This window comes from Peromyscus californicus, unplaced genomic scaffold, assembly GCF_007827085.1.
Source record: "Peromyscus californicus insignis strain IS unplaced genomic scaffold, ASM782708v3 Scaffold_4__1_contigs__length_199733344, whole genome shotgun sequence".
Lineage (NCBI taxonomy): Eukaryota > Metazoa > Chordata > Mammalia > Rodentia > Cricetidae > Peromyscus > Peromyscus californicus.
The window spans coordinates 51,431,690-51,458,816 of NW_026294562.1; the positions used below are offsets into that span (position 1 = coordinate 51,431,690).

The 27,127-nt window shown below is 42.9% G+C and overlaps 2 protein-coding genes across 11 annotated transcripts in view; one reads left to right on the plus strand and one right to left on the minus strand.

Annotated features, from left to right (window-relative positions):
* Cpsf7 (cleavage and polyadenylation specific factor 7) overlaps positions 1–16,339 on the minus strand; it is a 26,484-nt gene extending 10,145 nt beyond the window's left edge. Inside the window, exons 1-9 of one of the 7 annotated variants that reach the window (XM_052760725.1) lie at positions 16,226–16,339; positions 15,509–15,617; positions 9,969–10,187; positions 9,052–9,155; positions 8,477–8,649; positions 5,221–5,635; positions 4,150–4,268; positions 2,531–2,699; positions 1,629–1,796 (exon numbers count right to left, since the gene is read on the minus strand). In XM_052760725.1, coding sequence (XP_052616685.1) covers positions 1,634–1,796; positions 2,531–2,699; positions 4,150–4,268; positions 5,221–5,635; positions 8,477–8,649; positions 9,052–9,155; positions 9,969–10,187; positions 15,509–15,562 — 1,416 coding nt within the window. In that variant the 5' untranslated portion in view covers positions 15,563–15,617; positions 16,226–16,339 and the 3' untranslated portion in view covers positions 1,629–1,633. Of the gene's footprint in view, positions 1–1,628; positions 1,797–2,530; positions 2,700–4,149; positions 4,269–5,220; positions 5,636–8,476; positions 8,650–9,051; positions 9,156–9,635; positions 9,840–9,968; positions 10,188–15,508; positions 16,185–16,225 lie in introns of those variants that run through there. The other 6 variants (XM_052760724.1, XM_052760718.1, XM_052760719.1 and 3 more) reach the window with 6 other exon arrangements.
* Sdhaf2 (succinate dehydrogenase complex assembly factor 2) overlaps positions 15,498–27,127 on the plus strand; it is a 24,723-nt gene continuing 13,093 nt past the window's right edge. Inside the window, exons 1-3 of one of the 4 annotated variants that reach the window (XM_052760726.1) lie at positions 15,498–15,602; positions 21,736–21,953; positions 22,034–22,155. In XM_052760726.1, the coding sequence (XP_052616686.1) occupies positions 15,561–15,602; positions 21,736–21,953; positions 22,034–22,155 (382 nt within the window). In that variant the 5' untranslated portion in view covers positions 15,498–15,560. Of the gene's footprint in view, positions 15,603–16,336; positions 16,495–21,735; positions 21,954–22,033; positions 22,156–27,127 lie in introns of those variants that run through there. The other 3 variants (XM_052760728.1, XM_052760727.1, XM_052760729.1) reach the window with 3 other exon arrangements.

The window sequence follows — 27,127 nt, forward strand, 5'->3', positions numbered from 1 at the left end:
ATGAGATAAGTAAAGAACAAAGAAAGCATTTGCCTGTTTGTTTTCTAAAGAGAGAAAGAAGGCACGAGTTGGATTGTTTGGGAGGTGAGGAGGATCTGGGAGGAGATGAGGGAGGGGGAACCATGATCAGAATATACTGTATGAAAAAAATTATTTAAAAAGACAAGAGAAAAGGCCGGGCGGTGGTGGCGCACGCCTTTAATCCCAGCACTCGGGAGGCAGAGCCAGGCGGATCTCTGTGAGTTCGAGGCCAGCCTGGGCTACCAAGTGAGTTCCAGGAAAAGGCGCAAAGCTACACAGAGAAACCCTGTCTCAAAAAACCAAAAAAAAAAAAAAAAAAAAAAAAAAAAAAGACAAGAGAAAAAGAAACAGGCAGCTTTAAAAAAAAAAGGACAGAGAAAGATGTAGATTGAAAACTTTAGTAATTTTTATCATTCCATTTACTTTCTGTGGAAGATGACAAAAACACTCTCAGCTATGAAACTGTTTAAGTAAAGTGCCAGGTTGTTTTTAATCCCAGCTTTCAAGAGTCAGAGACAGGAGGATCTTTGTGAGTTTGAGTCTAGCCTGGTCTATATAATGAGCCCATGAAAGTCAAGACCATATAAAAGAGACCCTGTCTCAAAAAACCGAAAAAGTTAAGGTAGATAACGCCAACAACAAAGTAGAGGGCAAACACAAGGGAATGCTTTCTTGTCTGTTAGTAAGCTGTACCTAGGCAGTGTTCAAAAGATTTGAGTTTACCACGAACTATGAAGATACACAAGTAAGGGTTTCCAGTTTCCGTCATCCAGTCATCCATAGTTAAGATCTACACAGCCTGCTCAACTACACTACTTCTCAACAATCAAGCAGACCACAGACCAGACAGCTCCTCCTAGCCATATTCTAGTCTATTTTATACATCTCCACAGAAACAGAACCAACACCCACTCTTTCCTACACCACAAACAATCCTTAGCAGCTTTCTTTCAGTTGGGATTGCAAAATGGTGGGATAAAACTCAAGAGTTACAGGCTCATCCTCCAAGATGGAGATGTTTCTGTGAATGAAAATCGAGAAAAGCAGAGCTGAGAGACAGGGAGCCTAAATACTGCTGACACAGTCCCCGAGCCAGACAATCCGATCTAATTTCAATTACCCACGCCAATTCCCTCACACCCCTGCTTTTAACAAAGCCTACTAAAAGCAAAAATATCCTTCTATTATAATTATTCATAGGGTCTCTAAAGCTATGAAGGATTTTTCAGAATGGTTTTTCCTAAACTAAACCTCCAGTTTTCAAAATCTCTTTAATGGCTATCAATTCTTGAAGTCATTAATATTGCTTCATGAAAACTAAGGCAATAATCCTGCCTTGGCCAGTTTTCCCTTTTACTTGAAAATTGGTATTAAAAATGTAATAATGATAGTAACAGTGGTTTTCATTTATTGAGAACTCGGGGGAGAGAGGAACATCTCTATAACAAATCTTTCTTTTTGAGACAGGGTCTCACTTTGTAGTCTAGGTTGCCCTTCAACTCATGGCAATCCTCCTGCCTTGACCTCCCAATGCTGGGATTACGGGGATGAGCCACCACACCCAGTTTATACTCAATCCATTGTTCAGGAACAGGGCTTCTTCCCACCTTTCTCAGTGGTGCCGGTCCCGTTCTCTATCCCGGTGTCTCTCATGCTCCCGGTTCCTCTCTTGGAAATAATCATCATGCCGATCTTCATTATGAAGCAAGTCTCGGTGCCGCCTGCTGCTCTCCCGGGACCGGCTGGGTGACCTCTCCCTGGACCGATGTCTTTTCCTATCAGAAAGATCCTTCAGTCTCAACTCAGAGGGCCTACCACATTCTTTCCACATGGGGTTTTGTATCTTCCAGTGTTTGCTTAAAATATTCTTAGTTCTCTATCATGGGGGTACTGTCTGAGGAGCTTAGCTCTTTGAAGCCTAATCTTTATGGGGGAAATGGTTGACAGATTTGTTAAGACCTTACTACTGTATTGGATGGGGTATTTAGAATTTTGCAAGTATTATGATTTCATCTTTATAACAGGTCTGTAGGTAAGTACTAGGACTTTCCCCCTTAAGTCTTGGAACGTTGCTAACTTCCATACTCAAGATGGTCAAACAGGTAGTTAGCAACCGAACTGAAATTCAAACCTAAGATTCAAAATCCCCATGTGTCTACCTAGTCCAATTCCCCCTTTTCCTTGATCCCATGGTGAAGATTGAACCTAGGGCCTCATGAATGCTAGGCAAGAAGTCTTATCACTGAGCTACCTCCCCAGCATGGAAGTCTGTGTTCTTTATTAGTCTTTTTTTCCTAAATGAGGCCAATGATTCTATAGAAGACAGGTTTCAGACATTAACAATAATTAATGAAATCATCTCATTAATTTCTTCTCCTTAAAGACATGAATGTTAGGTCCCCTCTTTAATCCAGACCCTTCTCAGATACCCTGGGTGTCCTTCTTTTCCCAGCCAACCTGCAGGACAGTACTGCTCGAGGCCCATCAGCCCCCAAAGCAATCAGCTCACCTGGAAGAGCTTCCACTGGCACCCACACTGTATGACTTGGCCTCTATGCCATGAAGACAGTCTTTAAGAGAGGAGATGAGGACACGACAACGCTCATCATTGGCGACTCGGGACTGTTTGATAACTGCAATGGCTGTGAGTAGTGTCTCAATGGCGTCACTGTAATCCCCTGGTAGGATGGAGAGAAAGGCCAAAGATAAGAAAAGACAGTAACCAAACTGGACCAAAAAGAGAATGCAGGAGGACACAAATTCTGAGTGACTGGCTGTTTTAAAGGGCCATGGTAAAATGGACAAGGCAGACACAGCAGGTATAAAACTGAATGAGTTATAGTATAGTTTGAAATCTGACAAAGGCTAGTTAGTGGCCCTATAATCAGTGCATCCTGATTATTGTCCAAGGGCTACCTGACAACACTGATTAAAATGAACTGTCCTAGGGCTAGAGAGATGCTTAGCTGTTCAGATCACTTGTTGGTCTTATAGAGAACCCAGGTTTGAGTTCCAACACCTACATGACAGCTCACAACCACCCATTAACTCCAGTTTTAGGGAATCCAATGGGCACCTGGGTCCCAAGGATGCATGTGATATATGTACATATACACATGCAACACACACACAAGTCTAAAAAATAAAAATAAACTGCCAAATAAACATCTGAGCCAACAATTCTAAAATTTTCTGTCCATAGAACTGTGTATGTTTAACCATGTCTTAATAATATTGTTTGTTGGGCCTGGAGAGATGGCTCAGAGGTGAAGAGCACCGACTGCTCTTCCAGAGGTCCTGAGTTCAATTCCCAGCACCCACATGGTGGCTCACAACCATCTGTAATGAGATCTGGCACCCTCTTCTGTATACATAAAAAATAAATAAATAAAAATATTGTTTGTTTTATCTTTGCTAGGACCTGGCTAGGGTACATAAATTAAGGAACAATGGCTCTACAGATAACTAGTTGTTCAACTCATGAGGTAAGTTTGTAGGCAAATAAAGTAATCTATGTAAAGTGTTTAGCCTAGTGCCAGACACACAGTAGAGCTCAACAAATATTAGATGTTAAGATATACTAATAACATAGGTGTCTAAAACATAGGAAGTAAAAAGATAATGCTGAGAGCAGGGCAAGTTAGCTAAAAGGGTGTGATATGCCTTAGGACGATAACAAACTTGCCTTTCTAGAACAGGCTACCCACAGGCCACCAGCTCTGCCCAGATTTCTTAGTGTACCAAATCTGTTATCATAGCACCATCTAGTTGAAGCACTACTTCTAAAACCCCAGAGCTTTTAATTCTACCTGTATGGAGTTACTACACAGACACAGTTCTAAAGATTGTTTCTGAGATAAAGATCTCCTGAGATAGCAATTACATTCTACAATAGATACAAAAGGAACTAGTGTCTATTACTCATGTGTAGGCACTGAGTTGTTCTCTACAGGGCTTAGACATATCAGTGGAGCTTCCCCAAGCCAAGAAACCAAGTCATATTCTTCTTTTGAAGTGCTTATCTTCTGACATCTAACAGTGCTCCAACTTCAACTTTTCAAACTTTTCCAAATGGAAATGACAAAGGGGAAAATTTAAGCCAAAGGCAGCAAAGTAAGAGTTAATTACCTGCACTGGCTCCAGACACTGCTTTGGAAATGGCACTGCTGGAAATTGCTCTGTTTCGCTTCATTATCTCTTCAAATTCAGCTTCACTCACTGTAGAGGGTGGGGGGCCCGAATCTCGGCTGCAGAGAGGTAATACCATATCAGACTGCCACATCCTTTATTACTCTCACTATATTCTATAATACTGTTATTTAATTCTTCTCTAGGATATGTCTCAAATGTTTTATGCGTTCCTTTTTTTTTTTCAAGGACAGGATTCATGTCACATATGTTCATAATTTTGGTTTGACACAAAAGTATTAATCACTGCAGGCATTTATGGCACCAAGTTTAATCAAGCTGCTTAAAGGGAGTTATGAAAAGATATGATTTGGGTCAAGTAGTTAAGATGAAAACAGAAAACACTAAATAAAATACATTGATGGGAGTTGGGGGAACTAAATTAGCCAGTAAAGTGCCTGCCAGGTAAGCATGAGAACCTGAGTTCAAATGCCCAGAACCCACATAAAAATACCAGGAATGGTGGAGCATGCTTATAATCCCAGTACTGGGAAAGTGGAGACAGGTGGATCCCTGGGGCTCACTGGCTAGCCAATTTAATCTACGTGGACAGCTCTAAGCCAATGAAACACTGTTTCAAGCAAGGTGGACAACAAAATTGAGGATGACACCAAAGGTTGTCCTTTGGCTTCCATATTCAAGTACACAAAAACACATATGCAGCTGCACACACGTGCACTTGCACATATAGGCATGCAAAACAAACCTGACAGATACTAATCTATGTTCCAGGACTCAACATCACAACACGATTATAGAGGAAAAGTATCAGCATTCAGTACTAATTCATGTAAAACAAATGTCTAAAACACTGTCTACTTAACTCACTCTGTAGACCAGGCTGGCCTGCCTTTGCCTCTGGAGTGTGTGTGCCACCACTGCCCAGCAAAATACTGTCTAGAGGTCAATCTGGTCTACATAGTGAGACCTTGTCTCAAAAACAAACAAACAAATAAATAAAAACACTGTCTACTATCCTGGCTCAAATCTGCAGGGAAATATAGTTTTTACCTGCCATGGTGGTTATAAGGTGTAGAGGCCTTCATGTAAGTATCTGGTGGAGGCCCCACTGTAGCATTTGGTGGGGGGAAGAAGGCTGGATTGAGGTGAAGGGCTGGTGGAATGGCCCCAGGGGGAGGTACAGCCAGATGAGGAGGTAATCGAGGAGGGGGGGGCATGAGATGCTGGTAGTGGATACCAGGAGGAGGAGGAGGGACACCAAAGCTTGAGGAGAGAGGTGGTGGGGGTGGAATTGGGGGTGGGGGCAGACCCATCAGGGGAAGGGCTGAAGGAGGACGGTTAAAGTAGGGCAACACGCTGGGGGGCTTATCCACACGAGCAGATGAGGGTACAAGGTTCTCAGAGGGAGTTGCCCGTCCATCAGCAGAATCACTAGAATCTCGGGAGTGGGCCCGTGGAGGTATTCCTGCAAAGCAAAACAGAGCTCATGTTACTGCCCAGGCAGGCTTTGGACATAATAGGACCAGCTCATCCCTCAACAAGTCATCGGGCACCATGCTGAAGAAAACAAGTGAAGCAGCTGAGACAAGAAACCAATCACTTGATGCCTTTCCGCTGGCCTCAGTGGAAAGAGCGAAGTATCTTGGTTGAGACAACCCCAAAAAGCAACATGATTCCAAAGTCCTGTATGTCAAAGAATGCTCTTATCTAGGGTCCTTAAAGTGCTTTGAATACATTTAACCCTTAAACTTATCTCTTGTTTTCAAATACACACATTCCAAACAACCTATAAGAAAATGATGTTGAAGCACTCTCACTGATGTTCTGCTGGATTCTACCTGCCTTAAAATCCTACATTCCCCAGATTTCAGAGACTCTTAAGGCTACTACAAGTCGACCTTCTTTATTATGCTGTACTCTAGAAATGGTCTCTGTGTCATAGAACTCTGGTCAGAGAATTGAAAAAGTATGGGAAAAGTAGGAGACAGAGCCATTTTCTATCTATATAATTTCATTGAGAGAGCTAGCTCAGCCTTCTTAAATTAGACCCCAAGAAATATATGATAGTATAGCCTTGAGAGTCTTGCAGGTAGAAAGATGCTTAGCAAATATGGAGAAGAAGAATGCTTTTTCCACTAGAACTTACGGTCAGGGCCAATGCCCAAGACAAGCCTATGGTGGGATCAACTACACTGACAACCATCTTGACTTCTTTACTCTGGGATACTGCCAGCCTGACACAGGCCCTGTTCTTCATGTTTCAAACACATGACAATCTGTTCCTTTCTCAAGTTGTTATAAACTGAAGAAGTTTTAAAGTAAGTGCAATCCTCTGTTAACCATGTTCTTAGGCACTGTTCCAATATTGACTTGTATATTTGGTTACAAGTCCCCAGAGAAGCAGCCATTTTTAAGCAGAGGACGTCCATCAGCTTTATGCTTTTCAGTAAAGTAACATGTACAAGGAAAAAGCTGAGAAGAGGTAGAAATACTATTCTCAATACAGCTATAAAGAGCTGCATCTTATGGGAGGGTCGAATTATACAAAGACTCTGAAAAAGAAGGGACTTGAAAATGTGAGTTGTCAAGGAAGCTAAGTGTGTGCCTTTAAGCCAGGGCAATTGGAGCTCACACCTCATCCACCTAGCTGTCAATACAAAGGACAAAGACAACTGTTTCTACTAAAGAGGCTCTATTTCCACATGAAGGACATACCCCATTAATACAAGGAACTACTGTTTTAGAGCTTGGTATTTAGAGTAGTGACAGCAGGTATGTGGTGAAATGTTGCTGCCACTACCTATCCCTGAGTAGTGAAAGAAAAGGAAGCTGACTATTTCAGGCAGGGCCTTACAGGGTAGCTGTACCTTGTGAGGTCAGGGTAAGCCAAGATTGGTCCTCAGGTTTAGAAATCTGATTTCCGTAATTTACCAGGGAGTAATCAGACCCCAGGAGAGTGAATTGTGCCAACCAAACTCATAAGAAATTGATACACAAACCAAAGTAGTAATTTATTAGTTGATACTAACAATTATTTACTGCCAAGCAGACTGGAATACTTGTAGGCTGGTCAATGCATTCTCTTCCCAGGAGGAAAGCCTCATTAGGAAAGTAAGGTAGCATCAGAAAGTGGTTTGGTGAACAAAGTCAGATTAAAGGGAGTAAGATGAACTTAAAGCATCAAACTAACATAGAATGTTGCACTTTTAAAAAATTGTTAAAATTTTATTATGTGTATGGGTAAATTGCCTGCATGTATGTCTGTGTACCGCACATATGCAGGGCCCACTAAAGTCAGAAGAGGGCACTGGATTCCTTGGAACTGGAGTTAGAGACAGTTGTGGGTTTCAATGTGGGTACTGGGAATTGAAGCTGGGTCCTCTGGAAGAGCAGCCAGTCTCTTAACTGCTGTGAGGCATCTCTCTGGTCCGATATACCCCCACCCCCCAGACAGGGTTTCTCTGTGTAGCCTTGGCTGTCCTAGAATTCGCTCTGTAGAGCAGGCTGGCCTCTACCTACCAAGTGCTGAGATTAAAGGCGTGCACCACCACTGCCAGGCTCCATTTTCTAAAAAACCTATGTGATATACTTGCCAAACCAACTACATATTCAATAACTGTTTCCTTTCTCTAAGATAACAATGGAAAAATAATGCTTTATTTTTATTACCTAACACTTCTTTTGGTTGATTCTTACAGAGCACTCCATATATATACTCATGATGAGATCACTTATCTTAATTACACTCTAGGGTGTCTGCTTTTTAAAAACTCAAGAGAACCAAGTCTTACTTAAAAAGCAAGCAAATTCATGGTGTGTCCATTTATGGAAGAAATAGAATTGACAGTTGACAAGAACTTCAATCACTTTTCAGTTCCGATGGGAAAGAGGTCCTAAGCAGTGAACTGACTCGTTCAAAAGGTTAAAAAGGTCAAAGGCAAAGCCGGGCGGTGGTGGCGCACGCCTTTAATCCCAGCACTCGGGAGGCAGAGCCAGGCGGATCTCTGTGAGTTCGAGGCCAGCCTGGGCTACCAAGTGAGTCCCAGGAAAGGCGCAAAGCTATACAGAGAAACCCTGTCTCGAAAAACCAAAAAAAAAAAAAAAAGTCAAAGGCAGAACCCACTGACAAGCTGAACCTGATTCCCAGGACTGTGCTATTACACAATCTCTTAGGCCTATCCACTTATTGTACTAACAAGCCATACCCAAACAGTACCCTTCTCCTAAATACTCCACATTAGTCTGAGCCCACACCATACCAACAAGCCCACAACCTCCCCCCATCATACAGATGGTCTCCACGTACCCCCTCTTGGGACTCGGACGCACTCACGTTTCCGAGCCTGCGCCTCAAACTGTGATAAGTTCTGCCGGGTGGCCGGCCTCACATCCACTTTTTCTCCATTAAGAACTTTTCCTGGCAAGAGTTCCAGCAATTTGTGGACAGAATTTTCAGAGGCTACCACCACCTCAGCATACCTGGAGGAACCAAGTAAAAAGGAGAAAATTTTTTAGACACTAGAAAAGGAACAAAAATTCTATTTGACAAAGGAAAAGACATCTTGCTAAATTAAATATTTATACACACACACACACACACACACATACATACACACACACACCAGCAGTAAGAAGGTGCCACTCTATATACTTCCTGTTTTTCCTTACTTTTTGGAATTTAAAATTAACATTCTTCCCTTCAACAGACGGATGTTCAACTTCAATCTAGCTAGGTCCTCAATCTACTAAGGCAGTTTGTCAAAACCAAAGTAGTAAGCTAGGCTGGGGTGGAAGGGGGTTGGAATCCAAGTTCAAATATATAACAGATCCGTTACCCTAACAATCACAAACTAAAGGGGGCTCCCCAAATCCAGACCTCACCCTTTAGACTGGCCATTTGCTCGGTTCTCTGCAAATTTTAACTCCACCACATCATAGACTCCTATAGAGCGAATAACCTGGATCAGCTGCTGGTCTGTAGTCCACTGGGGCCGGCAAGATGGAAAAGGGAGAAATGTCAAGAACTACATGCCTGATACCCACCCACCCAAATGTCCCAAGTCCTGTTCCCAAATCTAGGACGCCTGCCACAACCATGACCGCCCACAGGAAACCCCCAAAGTCCAGCATTATTTCAATCAGTGCAGGCTTTTCCCATTGTCCTGAACTCTAAACCCATCTAAGCCCACAGCTCCTCTGTTTGGAGATTTAAGATTGAAATTTAATTTTGACTGACATGTGGGCTGGTTGATCATTAGATCAAACAGATTGCTAGTAACTTTAACTATAGATGTGACAGGCTAGAGTTGACCATGCCAGGAACTTTCCCATCAGTATATACATCTCCTGATTTGGCACCCCCCACCACCAACCCAAAAACATGTCACACAGTTAACTTTTACAGAATAGCCAACACATATCCCAATACACTAGAGCTATCAAGGTCTTTGATCCCCATCACCCACCATTATCACAGGACCATCTAATGACCACCAAGAGTTCAAGGTGTTCACTCTGAAATCTCGTCCCATAGATGACCCTGCTAGACATAAAGCCCCAGGGTCAGGGGCAGTAATAAGATGGCAGAAAAGGCAACTACCCACTTAATCAATGCTTTCTTCGGCACCAGTACGTCCTCAGGATAGTTCTCTTTCAGAGATCAATCCAACCTGATCCCAGGAAAAAGAAATCCAACCCCATCAGAGCACAAAACAGTGCAACAGTGGTTTCTGAAAATGCCATCACCTCCCAGTGCTCTCCCTCCAGCCTACCCATAAGACTTGGTTATCCGTGCTTACCCAGGAGAAGCTGCCTACATAGACAGCTGCTCGTCTACTCCGTAGGCCACTATACGTATACAAGATTGCAGGGGTCTTGTTGTTTGGTTTGGGAGACGGCTCCTGGCGGACAGGAGGGGGTGGTTCAGTGCTACTGCTTCTATCATCTGAAGGCTGTGAGGTAGCCGTCAACACATCATCATACAGGTCAATCTGATCTGTATTGTTGAACTCCGAGTCCTAAAAGATGAGAAATTGACAATGGAGTCTTCAAACTTTTCAGTTTGTTTCTTCTGCTTCATTCTAGCTGACTTAGAACCTATAGTTAAATGCTTTGTAAAGCAATGCACAAAGCCACCCTGTCCCACTCTAGGAAACAGGGTAAGAAAGAATTCCTGATTTGAAATTCTTAGTAGTGCTTATGAGATTTCCAAGACTATTCATGGTGTGCAAGTTTCTGTTAGCCTCCTGTGAGGATCGAAAGGCAAATGGTGAATAAGCAAACAAACCACTAATAAATAATTAGATACATGTGCTGCTGTCATCAATGATGTCAGATTCAAAGACCACATCTAAAATATATTCATAAAATGTATTTTCAATATCAGGTTATATACTAGTATTGTTTTTAATAAGAGTACATTTATTTAGAAATATAAAGTAGGGAGAAAGAATGTGAAAGTGAGTAAGCAACAAAATGCGAACAAAACATTGAATTACCCTTTGGTTTATACAACTGATCCAGGGAAACTTTTAAGCTCTTAGAATACAATCTCAGCTTTCTAATAACCATCTAAGAAACATTTAAAAAAAAAAAAAAGAGTAGAGGACTGGGGATATAGCTCAGTTGTAGTAGAGTGCTTGCCTTGCACACAGAAGGCCCTGGGCTCAATTCCTAGTACTTATGTGCCATATATCAGGTAGTTTGAGGTACAAAAGGACTTAAAACTGGGCATAATGGCACATTGGCCCGTAGTCCCAGCATTTGGGAGGTAGTAGCAGATCATCAGCAGTTCACAACTGGCTTCACACAGAGTTTGAGAACAGCATGGGCTGCATCAGACCATCTTGAAAAAACCACCAACACCAATGAGATGATTCAGTGGCTCATGAGTTCAATTACCAGGACCCATATGGTAGAAGAAAAGTCTTGTCCTCTGATCTCAACACACTTGCCATATACAAACAAATGTAAAAATAAGTAAATCACCAAAATCCCAAACAAACAAATTCCCTCCTCCCAAAAAAGACTTGATGACTCCATCCTGCTCAATGCTCTAATCCTCAGAAACCACTATACCTAGCTTTCCGTATCTGTCAGTTTCCCATCCAGCTAAATATCAGCTGAAAACATCCTTTAAAAAGCTTTTTAAGATGGGGGCAGAAGAGATAGCTCAGACGTTAAGAACAATGGCCACTCTTCCAGAGAACCTGGGTTTGATTCCCAGCACCCACTGGCAGCTCACAACTCCAGTCCCAGGGGATCAGATGCCCTCCCTGGCCTCTGAAGGCAATGCACATGCATGGTGCATATACATCCATGCAGGCAAAACACTCATATGCATAAAAAATAAATGAAAAAAAAAAAAAAACTACAAAAGGCAAGGCCTGTATTCAACCCTTAGCAAAGTTGAAATAATCATTATCATCTAGAGACATTTTTACAGCATGGAGAAGGAATGCATAAAGATTGTATATGCAAAAATACCTTATCCAAGTGGTTCTGAGCATGCTAGGTGAGGTCTCTACCACTGAACTATATCTTTGATTTTTTTCTTTTTTAAATTTTGAAACAGGGTCTGGCTAAGTTATTTTTTTTTAAAAAAGATTTATTTATTTATTATGTATACAGCATGTATGTCTGCAGGCCAGAAGAGGGCACCAGATCTCATTACAGATGGTTGTGAGCCACCATGTGGTTGCTGGGAATTAAACTCAGGACCTCTGGAAGAACAGTCAGTGCTCTTAACCTCTGAGCCATCTCTCCAGCCCCTGGCTAAGTTATTAAGACTGGTCTTGAACTTGCGATCCCTTTTTGCCTCAGCCTCCTCAGTACAGGCTCATAAGTTTTTTTTTTTTAAGATTTAAGTACCTGAATATTTTGTTAAAGAGAAAGATTCTGAGACCAATCCCCCAAGGATATTAAGGACAACTAGACTTTATACCTCCCATGAAGGCTTTTTAAAGGGGGGGAAAAAAAAAGATTTTCAAATGAAACTTAAAAGACAATAATAACAGTATTTTATATATTCAATGCCAGAAAACTAGGATTCCTTTTATGCAGTATCTGTGATTGTGAGATGTATCTAAAAGTTGTAAGACAGACATCATCACCAAAAACTGGATTAAAACTAGATTTAAAAAAAAAAAAAAAAAAGTGAGCCAATAGGAAGATTTCAACTTGGAGAGCAAACACATCAGTGGAAACCTTTTCATACTGTTAGCTTAAAGGCAATCAATGGACTCTTTCAAAAATCTCAATCCTGGAGGACCTTGTTTCTGTAGATTACCACTTCAGAAAGAAAATCCAATGAATTTGAATGTTCCAAGTTTCTATGGTCTATCTGAGCCATGGAACCCCAGTTTAAAAAAAAAAAAAAAGCTAGCAATAGCTGGGCATGGTGGCACATGACTTCATCTTTCAGGAGGCAGAGACAGTTGGAGGCCAGCCTAGTCTACAGTGAGTTCCAGGACAGCCTGGGTTACAGAAAACCCTGTCTTGAAAAAAACCAATAAAAAAACCCCACTTATCCTAACAAAGAAGTAAAAAAACATATACCTACATTTTATAGGTGGCAGTGCTAAAATTTTTATTGTAAGAAGTTTAAATTGGAAATATGCATTCAACACTGAATAAGTATCTCAGCAAGATTTTGTGTTACACACACACACACACACACACACACACACACACACACACACACACACGGCTAGTTATATCATGAAACTTCCTATTAGGAATTTGATTTTGCCCTCTAATATGCTCAATGTTCCTACCTTCTAGCCCATTCTTGGTACCAACCCAATGAATTGACTAACTTGGGTATATTTTTCTCAGGGCAACCGTCTTGACTATTGGTTACCTTTTCTTCCATTTTTAGAAGGGCACATCAATTGGGGTCTCACACTCAATCTTCACAGTTCTCCTCACACCTCTCCCCATCACTGTTGCCCATTACTCTGCATTGTTACTATCCATTTTGTTATTTTACAACTTTTGTTGTTGTTGGGGCAAGGGAGGGATTCTAACAGTTTCACATCCTAGCCAAGCGGGCCTCCAATTTGTAGCAATACTGCCTCAGTCTTTAGAGCACTGGGATTATACACATGTATCACCACACCCAACTAATATCACTACTACTTTTAGCCACTAGGAATGGCACCAATTTTTGAGCACAGGGATTTACTTACACTCCCAACAACTCACTAGCTCTGGCAGTGCTCAGCAGACAGTAGTAGTTCAAATCCTTGATAAAGAACCAAGCATACTATCAAGCCCATCTCAGCATGAGAAGGAACAAACAGAAAACTTAGCAGAGTGGCAATTCTCAGTCACCGTTTTAGGTTTCCCCTGTCCAGCAGAGCAGTGTGAGTCCCAGGGCTCCCAATGCAACATCAATAATGTATCTCTGCAAAAGGTTTTGCAGTACAGGCTGCCAGAGATCAGAAGCAAATACAGGGTTCCATGTGGTAACTGTGCTAATTTCCCTTTGGGAGCAAAGTGCTCTTGAGGAAGTTGTATGCAGGGCTAGCTTGGGGCAAGTCAGTAACTGTCTCAAGATATTCAACAACCCAATTAATACTGACTGCTTTCCATCTAAGCCAACTTTTAACAACTCTTAGACTTTTAAACCATTTAGCAGCTTCCAGATTACACTAAAACCAGCTTGGCCAAAAATTAACTTATGGGGATGGGGTTCCCCTGCTCTACTTTCAAAGTCTACACTTGTTTCAATTTTCCCTTATCAAACATTGCCTGTTTGGTATATATGTCTAAGTAGTCCACACACTAATTTTGGTTTTAGACCAATAAGTCCTTTAAAAAAAAAAAAAAAAAAAAGCTAACTAAGGAACAAATTCCCGATGTTAATAATGTCTACCTTGACAAAGAAGTTGACCATTGGACAAGAACTATGTCTTGTCTATGACCCCCCCCCAAGTCACATTGCTTAAGCAATTATTAATTTTTTTTTTTAAGATCAAATATGGCCCACGGTCAAGGATTCTGCCATCTATTCTTTAAAATAAGTGAGTTGCAGTAGCAGTCAACAATACACAGATTTGGAATTGGAGTGTGTATGTGGGATACTATCTTTTAGTAATACAGAACTAAGAAAGTCTTGTTAATTAATGACAAAGCTATAAATTTCAAATGGTGAAAGTCTGATTCAAACAAACACGTAAAACTCAGGAAAGCAAGACTGGAGAGGGCTCCATAGTTAAGAGCACTTTGTCCAGAGAAGCTGAGTTTGGTTGCTAGCACTCACATCAGGCAGCTCACAACCACCTGTAGCACCAGCTCCAGGGGGACCTCATACTGCTGGGCTCCTTGGGCACCTGCACTCACATGCATGTAACCACACACATACACAAAATTGAAAATAAAATAACGGGGCAGATGAGCCTCTTTTGTTGCTTCCTATCAAAGTCAGGGTCCAACCCAGGCATTCTACTTCTCTGGCCCATTCTCCCCAGGTCTTTACGCCATTGGAATACACTAATGACAAGAACCAGCTTGCTCAAGGACAATGGTGTTGAAGAACCCAGGTTAGACAATTAAAGTTTTAAATAGAAAGTTTCCATTGAGCTTTGACTTCAAGATCACAGAACTCAACTGCATAGATTACTATTTCAAGGGACATTTGTATAAATTCCCTGGTATCGTAATAAAAATGCAAAGACAGGAACAAATTCAACCTAGCCTTTGACTTGCCTTTAAACTAGTTTATTCAATGGTCTTTACTTCCCTTCCACCTTCCAGAAATCTTAAGTTTTATAAGTAAAACGTATACCAAAATGCCCACAGGCTTCTCAAGACCACAGTTTAAAAGGACTAGACTATTTAAAAAGACTAAAGACACCTGGAGTGGAGCTGGACCCCCATCTTTAAAGTACCTAGTATACTGTGTCTTTCGAAGTTATCTCTTATACTGTCTGCACCATTGGGAGGGGACTAGCAGGAGGGACTAACATTCTGGAGCCTGGAGCTGCACTCTGAGAGAACAGCAAAGTAACAAGTATCAAAATTATCCTCACAATACTGCAACAAATGTAATTTTGATTTTTAATTACGGTTAGTCATCCAACTTTGGAATGACTTGGGGAAACGAATTCCACAGGCTGATTCACTATTCTATTACACTTGGCTTTTTATTTGCTCTTAAAGCAAACCCTTTAAAATTGAAGCCTGGAGGTTCAAATTAACATAGAGGAATGGTCAGTCGTCTTCAAAGCCTCCGCTAGGGGGAAACGCTTCGACATTAAGGGGAATTATTTTGAGCTGAGAAAGAAACCACTGTCAGTAGACTGATGAACCCAAAGCTGCTTATGATTCCTCTCACCTGGTTGAACTCTTCATCAGCGTAAATATCAATCAAGTCCACTCCTTCTGACATGGCTCCGGAAATACGCTCTCGAGCCCGGAGAACGGACAAAGTAAGAAAGATGCCACTACGGTATTCAGAAAAGGGTAAACAATTTTAAGGGACGAGGGTCCCAGGCTGGGAGGAGGGCAATGGTCTCCCGGCAGCCAGAGCCTGGCCCCACCCGCTCCGCCCCGCCCCCAGCCTCGCGCCGCCCCCAGCTCTCCCAGGCCGCCCGGGCTCGCGGGGCTCGCTGCCCATCACCCGCGGGCCCGACTCGAGTTGCGCCGAGTCGGCGCCCGTAGCTGCCTGTGGCGCCACCGCCAAGTCCAGGCCTCGACTCTCGAGAGGGCCCAAGGGCTGCGCTGTGAAGAACCATCGCAGCGAAAGCCGCAAGCTCAGCCCGCCGCACCTGCTAGACCCAGGGGGCGGCCCAAGCTGGAGTCCCCCCGCGGGCCCGGAAGCTACGGCCGCCTCCACTCCAACCGGGCCCGGTCCTCGCCCTCGGCTAGGCCTACCCTTGCTCCCTCCCACAGCTCCACTCCAGGACCTCAGCCCCTCCCTCAGAGGCCCGCGCTTCCCTCCACCCGCCGTCTTCCGCCACCGCCGCCACCTCAACCGACCCCCTCCCCGCCGCGGCGCCAGCCCCGGCCCTCCTTCCGGCCCCGCCGGCCCCCGGCCGCGCGCCCCCGTTACCGGGAATATGGCGGCGGCCGCGGAGAGTCCCGACTAGGCCCGAAGCGCGCGAACCGCTCTCCGCCCCAGGTCCCGCCCCCCCCGCCGGCGGCGTCAGACGCACCGCTACTTCCGCCATACGCTGGGACGCGCCTTCCGGCTTGAGGTCCACCTCCACTGGTGAGGTCCACGGATAGACCGCCTGGAGTTCCCGGAAGTAGCCCGGTTGCCAGCTTCCGGTGCTGTAGGGAGAAATGGCGGTGGTCACCTTGATCCCGACGCTGGCGCGGGTGAGAGAGCCGAAGATTTAGGGTTCGGGGCGGGCAGCAGCTAGGACTGTTTTGTTCTCGTCTGTGTCAAGGAGACTGTAGGGAGAGTTCAACTATCCCACAGTCCAGGGAAAGAAGCTCTTTTTCCGTTCTTTGCTGAACCCACGGTGTGCTCGAGTGAGAATACTCGGTAATATGTGGTTAAGTCGGCAGTCATCGTGCGAGACAACTCAGATCTTACTTAAGTCGCCAGGCACAGTTACCTAACCTCCTCCAAAAGCCCACTTCTAGCTCCTGTTCTTAAAGTCTTCAGTTCCTTCTCCCCGCTTTTTAGCCGGTCTTAATGTGTTTGCCCAGGCTGACCTCTAATTCGCAATTCTCCTGCCTCATCTTCCCAACTACTGGGATTATAGGCTTGAACCAACACACTTAGCTTACCCTTTTTTTTTTTTTTTTTTTAATCGTAGCCATTTGCCGCTATAAATTTACATCTTGGTGCTATTTTGGTCCCATCTCCACTTTTTTGTTAGGCTTTAATCTGTCTTGAGATTTTTTTAAAAAGCGTTTTTCACTACTCTTAACATTTTGGTTGTTCAAATCTGTGGTTTAAGCATCTGCATGTCTGTGAATTTTCCGGTTTTCATATGCTGTTGGTTTGCGGTTTTATTTCAGTGTTGTTGAAAGGTAGTTGTGATTTGTCAAGACTTGTGACATAACTTGTGTTCATCCATGCATTCGAGAGGAATGTATGGTCGGTCTATTGTATGGAATGTCTGTATATCTCAGTTAGATAAACTTATTGTGTTGTTCTAGTTGTCAAATATTGAAACCCCCCCAACCAAGCCCTGCCTCGTCTGGATGTCCTGTCCCTTATTGAAAGTGTGGTATTAAAATCTGCTGCTTTTTTTTTTTCTCTCTCCTTTCAGTTCTGTCAGTGTCTGTTTCATAGATTTGTGTTCTCTAATGTTAGATCCACATATAGTTATGATTGTTATACCTTTCTGTTAACTCTTCTTAATACTATATGTTTGTTATCTCATGCGACAGTTGTTGTTGTTGTTGTTTTTGTGAGCTAAGCCCCAAACCCAGCGCTTAGGGAATCTCATTTTCTTTTCTCTCTTTTTTTTCTTTCCTTTTTTAGATTAAAAAATATGTACATATGTGTATGTGCTTTCATGAGTGTATGTCTACTATGTGTGTAGGTGCCCATGAAGGCCAGAAGAGGGTGTTGGATTTTCTGAAATTGGAGTTATAGATGGGTATAAGCCATCTACTGAGTGTGTTGGGAACTGAACCCCAGTCCTATGTAAGAGCAGTAAATGCTCTTAACTGCTGAGCTGTCTCTCTAGCCCCAGCAATCTCATTTTCTTTTGCATCTCTTCTACAGGAATTTTCCTTGTGGTATGGTGAGGCTTACATAGAATATTTCTAAGTCTATCTTAAATTGATAATTTTAACTGCATACAAGAACTTCTCTTCTACTCCTTATGTACAGGATATTGATGCCATAGAGTATACTTTTTTTTAAATTGGAAATTGGTGTGTGTGTGTGTGTGTGTACTCACACACACTTGTGAGTATAGCTACCCACTGAACACCCACTAAAGCTGCAGAGGGTGTTGGATCCCCTGGAGCTGAAATTATATGTGCAGAGCAAGTGGCCTTGCATATCTGGTTAATTTCAGAGACTCCCTGAAGCCTTTGAGTTGTTTACTTCCGGATATTAAGGAGCATCCCTGTAGGATGGGATATATTACCTTCCTTTAAAACATTCTGTGTCTTGGGCCGGGCGGTGGTGGCGCACGCCTTTAATCCCAGCACTCGGGAGGCCGAGGCAGGCGGATCTCTGTGAGTTCGAGGCCAGCCTGGTCTACAGAGCGAGATCCAGGAAAGGCGCAAAGCTACACAGAGAAACCCTGTCTCGAAAAACCAAAAAAAAAAAAAAAAAAACATTCTGTGTCTTGGCTAGGTGTAGTAGCATAAGGCAGAGGCTGGAGGGTCTCTGAGTTCAAGACCAGCCTGACCTAGATGTCAAGTTCAGGTCAGCTAGGGCTACATAGTGAATAATAGTAATAATAATAATAATAACAACTAGGGCTACATAGTGAATAATAGTAATAATAATAATAATAATAAGAAGAAGAAGAAGAAGAAGATCCTGTGTCATAATGAGCTTCTCTCCAAAATTGAAGGAAATTGCTACACAACACCTATCATGCATGAAAGCCCTGAATTTGATCCCTAGTGTCACATACAACAGAGTGTAGTAGTAGCAGCATATGCCTATAATTTTAGCACTCTGAAGTTGGTGGCAGGAGAATGAGAAGTTTAAGGTCATCCTTGGTTCTTTAGCAAGTTCAAGGCCAGCCTAGTGTGATGCTATGATGAGATGGGAGGTAGAGACAAGAGAATCCCTGGAAGTTCACAGGCCAGCTCGGCTGACATACACAGTAGAGAACAACAAAGAAACTGTTGCAAAACAAGGTGGAAGGCGAAGAATGACACCTGAGCTGTTCCTCTAACCTCTACATGTGCACCCATGTTTGCACACATAAGGATTTTTTTAATGCATTTTCTTTTTTTTCTTTTTAACTTACGTATGAGTGCTCTATATGGATGTACAACTTTATGCCAGAAAAGGGCATCAGATCCCGCTATCGATGGTTGTGAGCCACCATGTGGTTGCTTGGAATTAAACTCAGGACCTCTGAAAGAGCAGCCAGTCCTCTTAACCATTGAGCCATCTCTCCAGCCCCTAAAATGCATTTTCAAGTGCCTTTTCCAGAGATGCTGGTCCAGAATGCTTAGGCTGTGGCTTAGGAAACTGAACTTTCACAGCATGCTGTATTCATTTACTAAAGGTGCCTTACAACAAAAATTTCTATTTTTAAAGTTCTGGAGACTGAGATCTCGGATAAAGATGGTAGTACAGTTAATTCTCTCTTGTGGTCTCACTCCACGACTTGCAGATAGCCACTTTTCCATTGTGCCCTCACATGGTCTTTCTTTATACATGCACATTTCTGACTTACTGGACAATTTGTGCCTTGGTGTGGACTTCCTTAGGGTCATGATACTTGAGGTCTCTTGAGCTTCTCAAATCTGAATGTCTGTTTCTTTTTCCAAATTTTGGAAGTTTCAGTCATTTTTTTTTTTTTTTAAAGATGGTATACGCCTGTCTGTCTCTGCCTCTCTGTATGTCTTTCTTCTGTGTGCATGTGTTCTGGGAATAGAACTCAGGTCCTTAGGCTTGGCAACAAGCACCTTTACCTTCCTCTATCAGTTCATAATCAGTAGCTTTCCCTAGTGTCTGTGATGCTCTAGTTTCTTTGTAACTATTAAAGTTGTTCAGAGTCCCCTTCCTCTTTCCTTTGCTCCCTCTGTTTTGTCTGGTATTGGAGCCCTTCGGTTTCATAGTAGCCCTGCTCTAGCCTCTCAAATGCTGGGATTACAGGCATGAAGCACCACGCCTAACTAGTTGTTCTGCTCTCTCTCTCTTTTTTTTTTTTTTTTTTTTTTTGGTTTTTTTCGAGACAGGGTTTCTCTGTGTAGCTTTGCGCCTTTTCCTGGAACTCACTTGATAGCCCAGGCTGGCCTCGAACTCACAGAGATCCGCCTGCCTCTGCCTCCCGAGTGCTGGGATTAAAGGCGTGCGCCACCACCGCCCGGCTATTGTTCTGCTCTCTTATTCTCAGTGGCTGCTGGACTTCTAAGAGTATGTTGACTCTATTAGTGTTGCAGGTTGTTCAAAATAGAAACCAACCAAGTCCCTTAGGCAATGCCAATGCCCATGTTCCAGAACATTGACCATACATTCCTGAGCCCTGGGGAAGAGGCTCCCGAACGATACTAGAGTTTGTCTGCTATCTAAGGTTTCCTCTGCACCAAAAGTAAGCAGCTCAGCTTTCTTGGTCTCTGTGGTCCCTAAGTGTCAGGAATGGGTTGTGTCCTATTGTTGCTCTGAGGCAAGAGAGACAAAAACCAGCCTCATAGGCGGCCCCTGAGACGCTGGAGCATTAGGTGGACACCCCAGCTCTGTTTCCCCAGGAAAAATTGGGAGTTGTGATCTTTTTTTTCATTCTGCAGTAAGGCAGGAATGGGAACCATGGCAAGTGAATGCTTTTTGTGTTAACCATCACCTTCGTTTGCTACAGCTTTCAACCAAGTGCCTTTTCCTATAGCACTTAGATTCAGCTTGTTCAGATGACCTTCTAGAAGTCTTACCTTTCTTTCCTAGGTAGAAGCCTGGTGCTGGGATATTTTCCCCATCATCTTGTGCTTGGGTGGTGGGTTAGAGTGTTGGGGAAAACAGGATTATGGCATGTGCAGCCTTCCTATTGGCAGCTAATTTTGTACTTATCTGGGGAGCAGGAGCCTGTTTTCCAGACTTCTCACAGAGAGAATAGATCTGTGAATTGTTGAGTCAGTATCTCCATTGGAAGGGTTTGGTGGCAAGGAGGATGTGGGTCTTCCTGTTCTGCCATCTTGCTAACATTACCACCTTACCATTGTGTCTTTTTAAAATTTGTGTATGTGTGTGATATATGTTTGTATGTGAGAGGGGGAAGGGGAGGAAGGGAAGTGCTTGCCTATCCTTGTGTGTGGAGACCAGAAGTCAACTTCAGGTGTCTTCCTCTATTTTCACTTTATTTCCAGAGACAGAATCTCTCTGTTTTAGCTGGACTCCCTGACCAGTGAACTTCTAGGATCCACCTGTGCTGGGGTTACAGATGCAGGATGCCATTCCTGGCCACACTTGGCTCTTATGTGGCTCTGCACTCAGGTCCCCATGCTTGCACAGCAGTCACTTACTTAGTGAGCCATCATCCAGCCCTTCTCATTATGTCTTAGGGTTTATGCCCTTCTTAGGTTTGGAGTCTTTAGGAGACCTGGGTATCCTTGGCTTTAACCGGTGAGTAACTGGAACACAACAGGATGTACAGTTTTAAAGAAATGCAAAAGGAGACGTGTTTCTGCTGGGGTAATTTCTGGAAAGACTGGTTAACAGTACATCTGGAATATTCATTCTGTCTTGTAGAGTGAGGTGTTGCCCAATTTATAAACATGTATCTGTGGTTCTATTTCAGTGACTATCGCCTCTAAGTCTTAGATTCATTGGTTTCTGTTTGCTTTACTATAAAGGGACCAGAATCAGCACAAGGACTAAGTGAGCTCTAATGCATTTAGCACCTTATGTGTTGAATAAATAGCAGTGATAGTAACCATTGTCTTATAAAGATGTTTGTGGTTTGTTTGTTTCAGGTACTGTCAAAACACAGCCTGCTGTCTCCTTTGTTCAGCGTGACATCATTCAGACGATTCTACAGAGGTGACAGCCCAATAGATTCTCAAAAAGACATGATTGAAATTCCTTTGCCTCCATGGCAGGAGAGAACTGATGAATCCATAGAAACCAAAAGAGCCCGCCTACTCTATGAGAGCAGGAAGAGGGGGATGCTGGAGAACTGTATTCTCCTTAGGTAGTCGGGAAGAGGGCTCTGGGTGTCACTTCTCTTTGACAGGGCAGTCTTGTCAACCTCATTTTCCTTTTCCTTTTTAGCCTCTTTGCTAAAGAATATCTGCACAACATGACAGAGAAGCAGCTGAACCTCTATGATCGCCTAATTAACGAGCCTAGCAATGACTGGGATATTTACTACTGGGCCACAGGTATGCCATGTGGTAAGCTGCATTTCATGATGATCGGATAACAAGCCTATTTGAGTCTGAAATAGTATCTTAGCAATCTTTTGAGACAGGATCTTTCTGTGTAGTCCTGGCTGTCCTTAGATCAGGCTAGCTTTGAACTCACAGAGATCTGCCTGCCTCTACCTCCTGAGTGCTGGGATTAAAGGCATGTGCCACTAAGTCAGGCCCTGTTTTCATCATTTTTATTTATATATTAGATACCAAACCTAAACAATGTTCAAAAATTTCCAGAATGTGCAAAATTTATTTAATTTGTTGTTTCTTTAAAATTTTTTTACATTTATTTATTTATTTTGTATGCATGTGTAAGTGAGCATATATGTGAATGTGTATTGAGGTCAGAGGACAACTTAATTAGCAACACATTTGCCATACAGAACATCCCACAGCACTTCCCCCATTTTTTTTTTTCAAAAAGGAAGGTTTTAACCTTAAAGTAAAATTACATATAATTTGGGAATTTGGGCGTAGCTTCTCTTACTACTTCCTGCTGGAGGGGGGCGCTGTATCTTATGGGGATACAAAGAAAATTTTAGAATTATGGAATCGTCCATGAGGGTGTATTGTCTGAGCCAGTTGCCTTCAAATCGTTCTGGATGTTGGATCATCTGGGCCATGGTGTCATCGGAGACCTTTCAGGGGGTCTTGGCTGGTCAAACCTGATGTATCTTAATCTGGAACAAATCCATAGCCTTTGGCTTTCTGTGGGAACAAAAGCAGAGTCTCCTTTCCAAAGCAACATATCCTTATATCCAAATTTTGAAGTCATGGTATCTTTAAAATATACACATTGGTTTAACTCAACATCTTTTTTTTTTTTTTTTTTTTTTTTTTTTGGTTTTTCGAGATAGGGTTTCTCTGTGTAGCTTTGCGCCTTTCCTGGGACTCACTTGGTAGCCCAGGCTGGCCTCGAACTCACAGAGATCCGCCTGGCTCTGCCTCCCGAGTGCTGGGATTAAAGGCGTGCGCCACCACCGCCCGGCTAACTCAACATCTTTTATGATCAAATGTTTTTCTGCAGTTAAAAATCCCAAAGACAACACAATCCAGATTCTCCGTGTAATATCCATTTTTATGTGGCTTATTTTTTATACTACCTTTACTGTCTCTTTAAAGACTTTATTTTTTAAAACTATGTATTTGTTTCTATAACTCTATATATCACCTTTTTTGTCTCTTTCAAGCCTATGTATCTTTTACACACATTGTAAACTATTACATCTGAATCTGTCTTATTGTGAATCTATTGCCTTAAACTGCAGCAGCTATGGCTGCTGGCTCTGCCCACCTCAGCTTCCCAACATGGTGTTACCTTTTCCACCAGCTCTGGGAGCTATCGTGGGTCTATGCTTTTAGCCAAGCAGCGTGTAGTCCAGAAACCTCTTTTTTTGTTGTTTTGTACTAGCAAAGTCTAAATCCACCATGCAGCTTAATGTGCCACTTGAAGAGGTCTTATTCACGCCATACTGCAGGTCGAGCGCACACGCTAGGAACCCACAAGTAGCTCAAACTGGTAGCTGCCGCTCATTTGAGAGAGACAATTAGGAACTGTTTTTAGATCCGTTTTAGAATCTTTTTTCTCAGGTTTTAGGTGGAAACTCTTGCCACCACGTTGGACGCCATTTGTAGCTAGAGTTTTCCTGCCTGGCCCCCAGTCAGGACAAATCTCTATCACCTGCCAGTCCCACAGCTGCTCAAACCCGACCAAGTAAACACAGAGACTTATATTGGTTACAAACTGTATGGCCGTGGCAGGCTTCTTGCTAACTGTTCTTACAGCTTAAATTAATCCATTTCCATATGGCTCGTGGCTTACCGGCATCTTTACCTGCTGTTTCTCATCGTGGCGGCTGGCAGTGTCTCTCTGACTCAGCCTTCCACTTCCCAGCTTTATTCTCCTCCTTGTCCCGCCTATACTTCCTGCCTAGCCAATGGCCAATCAGTGTTTTATTTATTGACTAATTAGCAACACATTTGCCATACAGAACATCCCACAGCAAACTTACTTTTCTCTTTTCACCCTGTGGGTTCCAGGAATTGAACAGAGATCATCAGGCCTTGCAGCAATACCTTTCCTGCCCTTGGTTCAGTTTTTTTGTGAGACAGATAGGCTACAGTCTGATGTAGGTGGAAAGGGAATGTAGTAAAGCAAGTGAAACTCACAGTATCAAAGGGAAGGCTGAAGACTAGGTTGGGAACGGGATAGAAATATGCGAGACTGCTTCCTGCAGAACAAGCCAGTTCAGTTGAGAGACAAGGCGTCAAAGTAAAGGCGGCAATATTTTTGGGTTGTTTTGTCTTTTGAGACAGGATCTCGTTGTATAGCCCAGGCTGGCCTGGAACTTGCTATCTAGACCAAGCTGACCTTGAACTCTGCCTGCTTCTGCCACCTGAGTGCTGGAATTAATGGCCAGGCACTTGCTCTGTTTTGAGACGGCAACTTACTGTGTGGCCCAGGCTGGCTTTGAACTCATGATCCTTTCATCTCAGCCTCCTCAGGGCTGAATTTACAGAGTGTTGGGAATACAGACATGTGCCACCATCCCTAGTCAGGATGATGACTTTTTATTCTAACAGCTTAATGCAAAGATGAAGGGCTCTTGTCCAAAGTCCACCTTAATCCTGGGGGGCCAGTGAGGGCTCTTAAAAGGGAAAGTTTAAGGAAGTAGGAACAGAGGCTGCAAATAAATCAAGCGTTTTTTGTTTTTGTTTTTGTTTTTTTGTTTTTTTTAAACAGATTTAGCTATTTATTATAAGCGCCAGAGATGGTTGAGAGCCACCATGTGGTTGCTGGGAGTTGAACTCAGGACCTCTGGAAGAACAGTCAGTGCTCTTAACCACTGAGCCATCTCTCCAGCCCCAAATCAAGCGTTTTTGAATTGCAGGCCACAGGTATAATGAAGATTGGCTTTCTTAGGGTAATGCTCTCCGAACTTCCTGAGTTTTCTGTGACTTAAACAGTTTCACATTAGTGTAATGGCCATCTTAAGCTGTATATTAACAGATTGCCTACTCATAACTTCCTGTAACTCCAGCTTTTAGCCTTTTATGAGCATGTGCACTCATTGTACACTCACACAATTACAATTAAAGATAAAGTAAATCTTTTTTAAAAACAGGAGTCTAGATGCGTATTTGGTTATTGGAAAACCCAGCAAATTCTATATATTTGCTGTCTGGCCCTCTGTAGAACAAGTTTGATGCTGACTTAGCATAAGACGTTTGAGAATGACCTTTGTTGCTTGTGTCAGTAGTTCATTCTTTTGTTTGTTGAGTGATACTCCAGTGTGTGGATTATACCACAGTTTAGTTCTTGACCAGTAGAGGGATTCTAGTGTTTTCAGTTGTAGGCAATTATAACCACTGTCACCATAAACACTTGTGTACAGATTTTGTGAAAATAGATTTCAAGTTTTCTTGGATAAGTACCCAAAAGAGTCATTGGATTGTGAGTGTGTTTCCCTTTATACCATACTTTATCCATATGGGCCAGACAGTAAATATTTTAGGTACTGCTAGCCATATGGTCTCTCATAACTCTGTAACTGCATCTGTAGCATGTGATCAACCACAGGTAGCAGGTCTACAAATGAGTGTGCCTGTGTCTCAACTGAATGTCAATCTTGGACATTGGATTTGGACTTCATATACTTTCTAATCATGAAGTATTATCCTTTTGACTTTTCTCCCTCAACTTTTTGAAAATCAGTCTTGCTGGACATGGTGGTGCACACCTTTAATCCTAGCACTTGGGAGGCAGAGGCAGGTTGATCTCTGAGTTTGAGGCCAGCCAAGGATACATAATGAGGCCCTGTCTCAAAATTAAAAAAAAAAAAAATCATTCTTTGCATATGAGCCATTACAAAAATAGGCAACTGTCCATAGTTTCCACTTATGTACTTAGCTTATGCTAAGATTTAAGGAGTATCTACTATGTGCTTACGTTTTCATGACATTCTGGGAAAGACAAAACAACAGGGACAATGGATAGCAGCGATTGCCAGAGACAAATTATGAAGGAACACTTGATGTCTTAGGGTTTCTATTGCTGGGAAGAGACACCATGACCACAGCAACTCTTGTAAGTGAAAACATTTAATTGAGGTGGCTCACTTACAGTTTCAGAGGTTCGGTCCATTATCATCATGGCAGGGAGCATGGTGGCATGCAGGCAGACATGGAGCTGGAGAAGTAGCTGAGAATCCTATATCTTGCAGGCAATAGGAAGTCAGCTGAGTCACTGGACATTATCCTGAGCATAGGAAACCTCAAAGCCCACCCCCACAGTGACACACTTCTTCCAACAAGGCCATGCCCACTCCAACAAAGCCACACCTCCTAATAGTGCCACTCCCTATGAGCCACTCCCTTTGAGGGCCAGATACATTCAAACTACCACACTTGGTGTTGTCAACATGACAGCCATGTTGGTGAGACGTCATGGGTGTAACTTTTGACATTGCTAGGAGATATAATCTAATAGCAAATTCATTGTACCTCTGGCTCTTGCAATCTTTCTGCCCCCTCTTCCACAATGATCCCTGAATCTTAGGTGCAGGAATTGTGTTGTAGTTGGCACTGGACTCTACAACTTCAATTTGATCAGTTGTGGTTTTCTGTAATGGTCTCTGTCTCTTGCAAAGAGACATTTCCTTGGTGGAGGGTGAGCACTGTTCTTTCTGTGGGCATAAGGACAGATATTTAGAATACACTTAGGATTATGCTAGTGTAGTGAAGTGGCAATTGTAGGTTCTCCTCCAAGATCTATGATTTCCCTACCCCTGGATTTCCAGTACCAGGCATGGTTTCCCTCTTGTTGAGCAGGTCTTAATTCCAATTAGAGAACTGTTGGTTACTGCTAAGGTATGTGTACCATTATTGCACCCTTATAGTTATCATGCCACTCTGGTTGTGGCTCAAAGATGTCATAGATGGGTAGGACTGT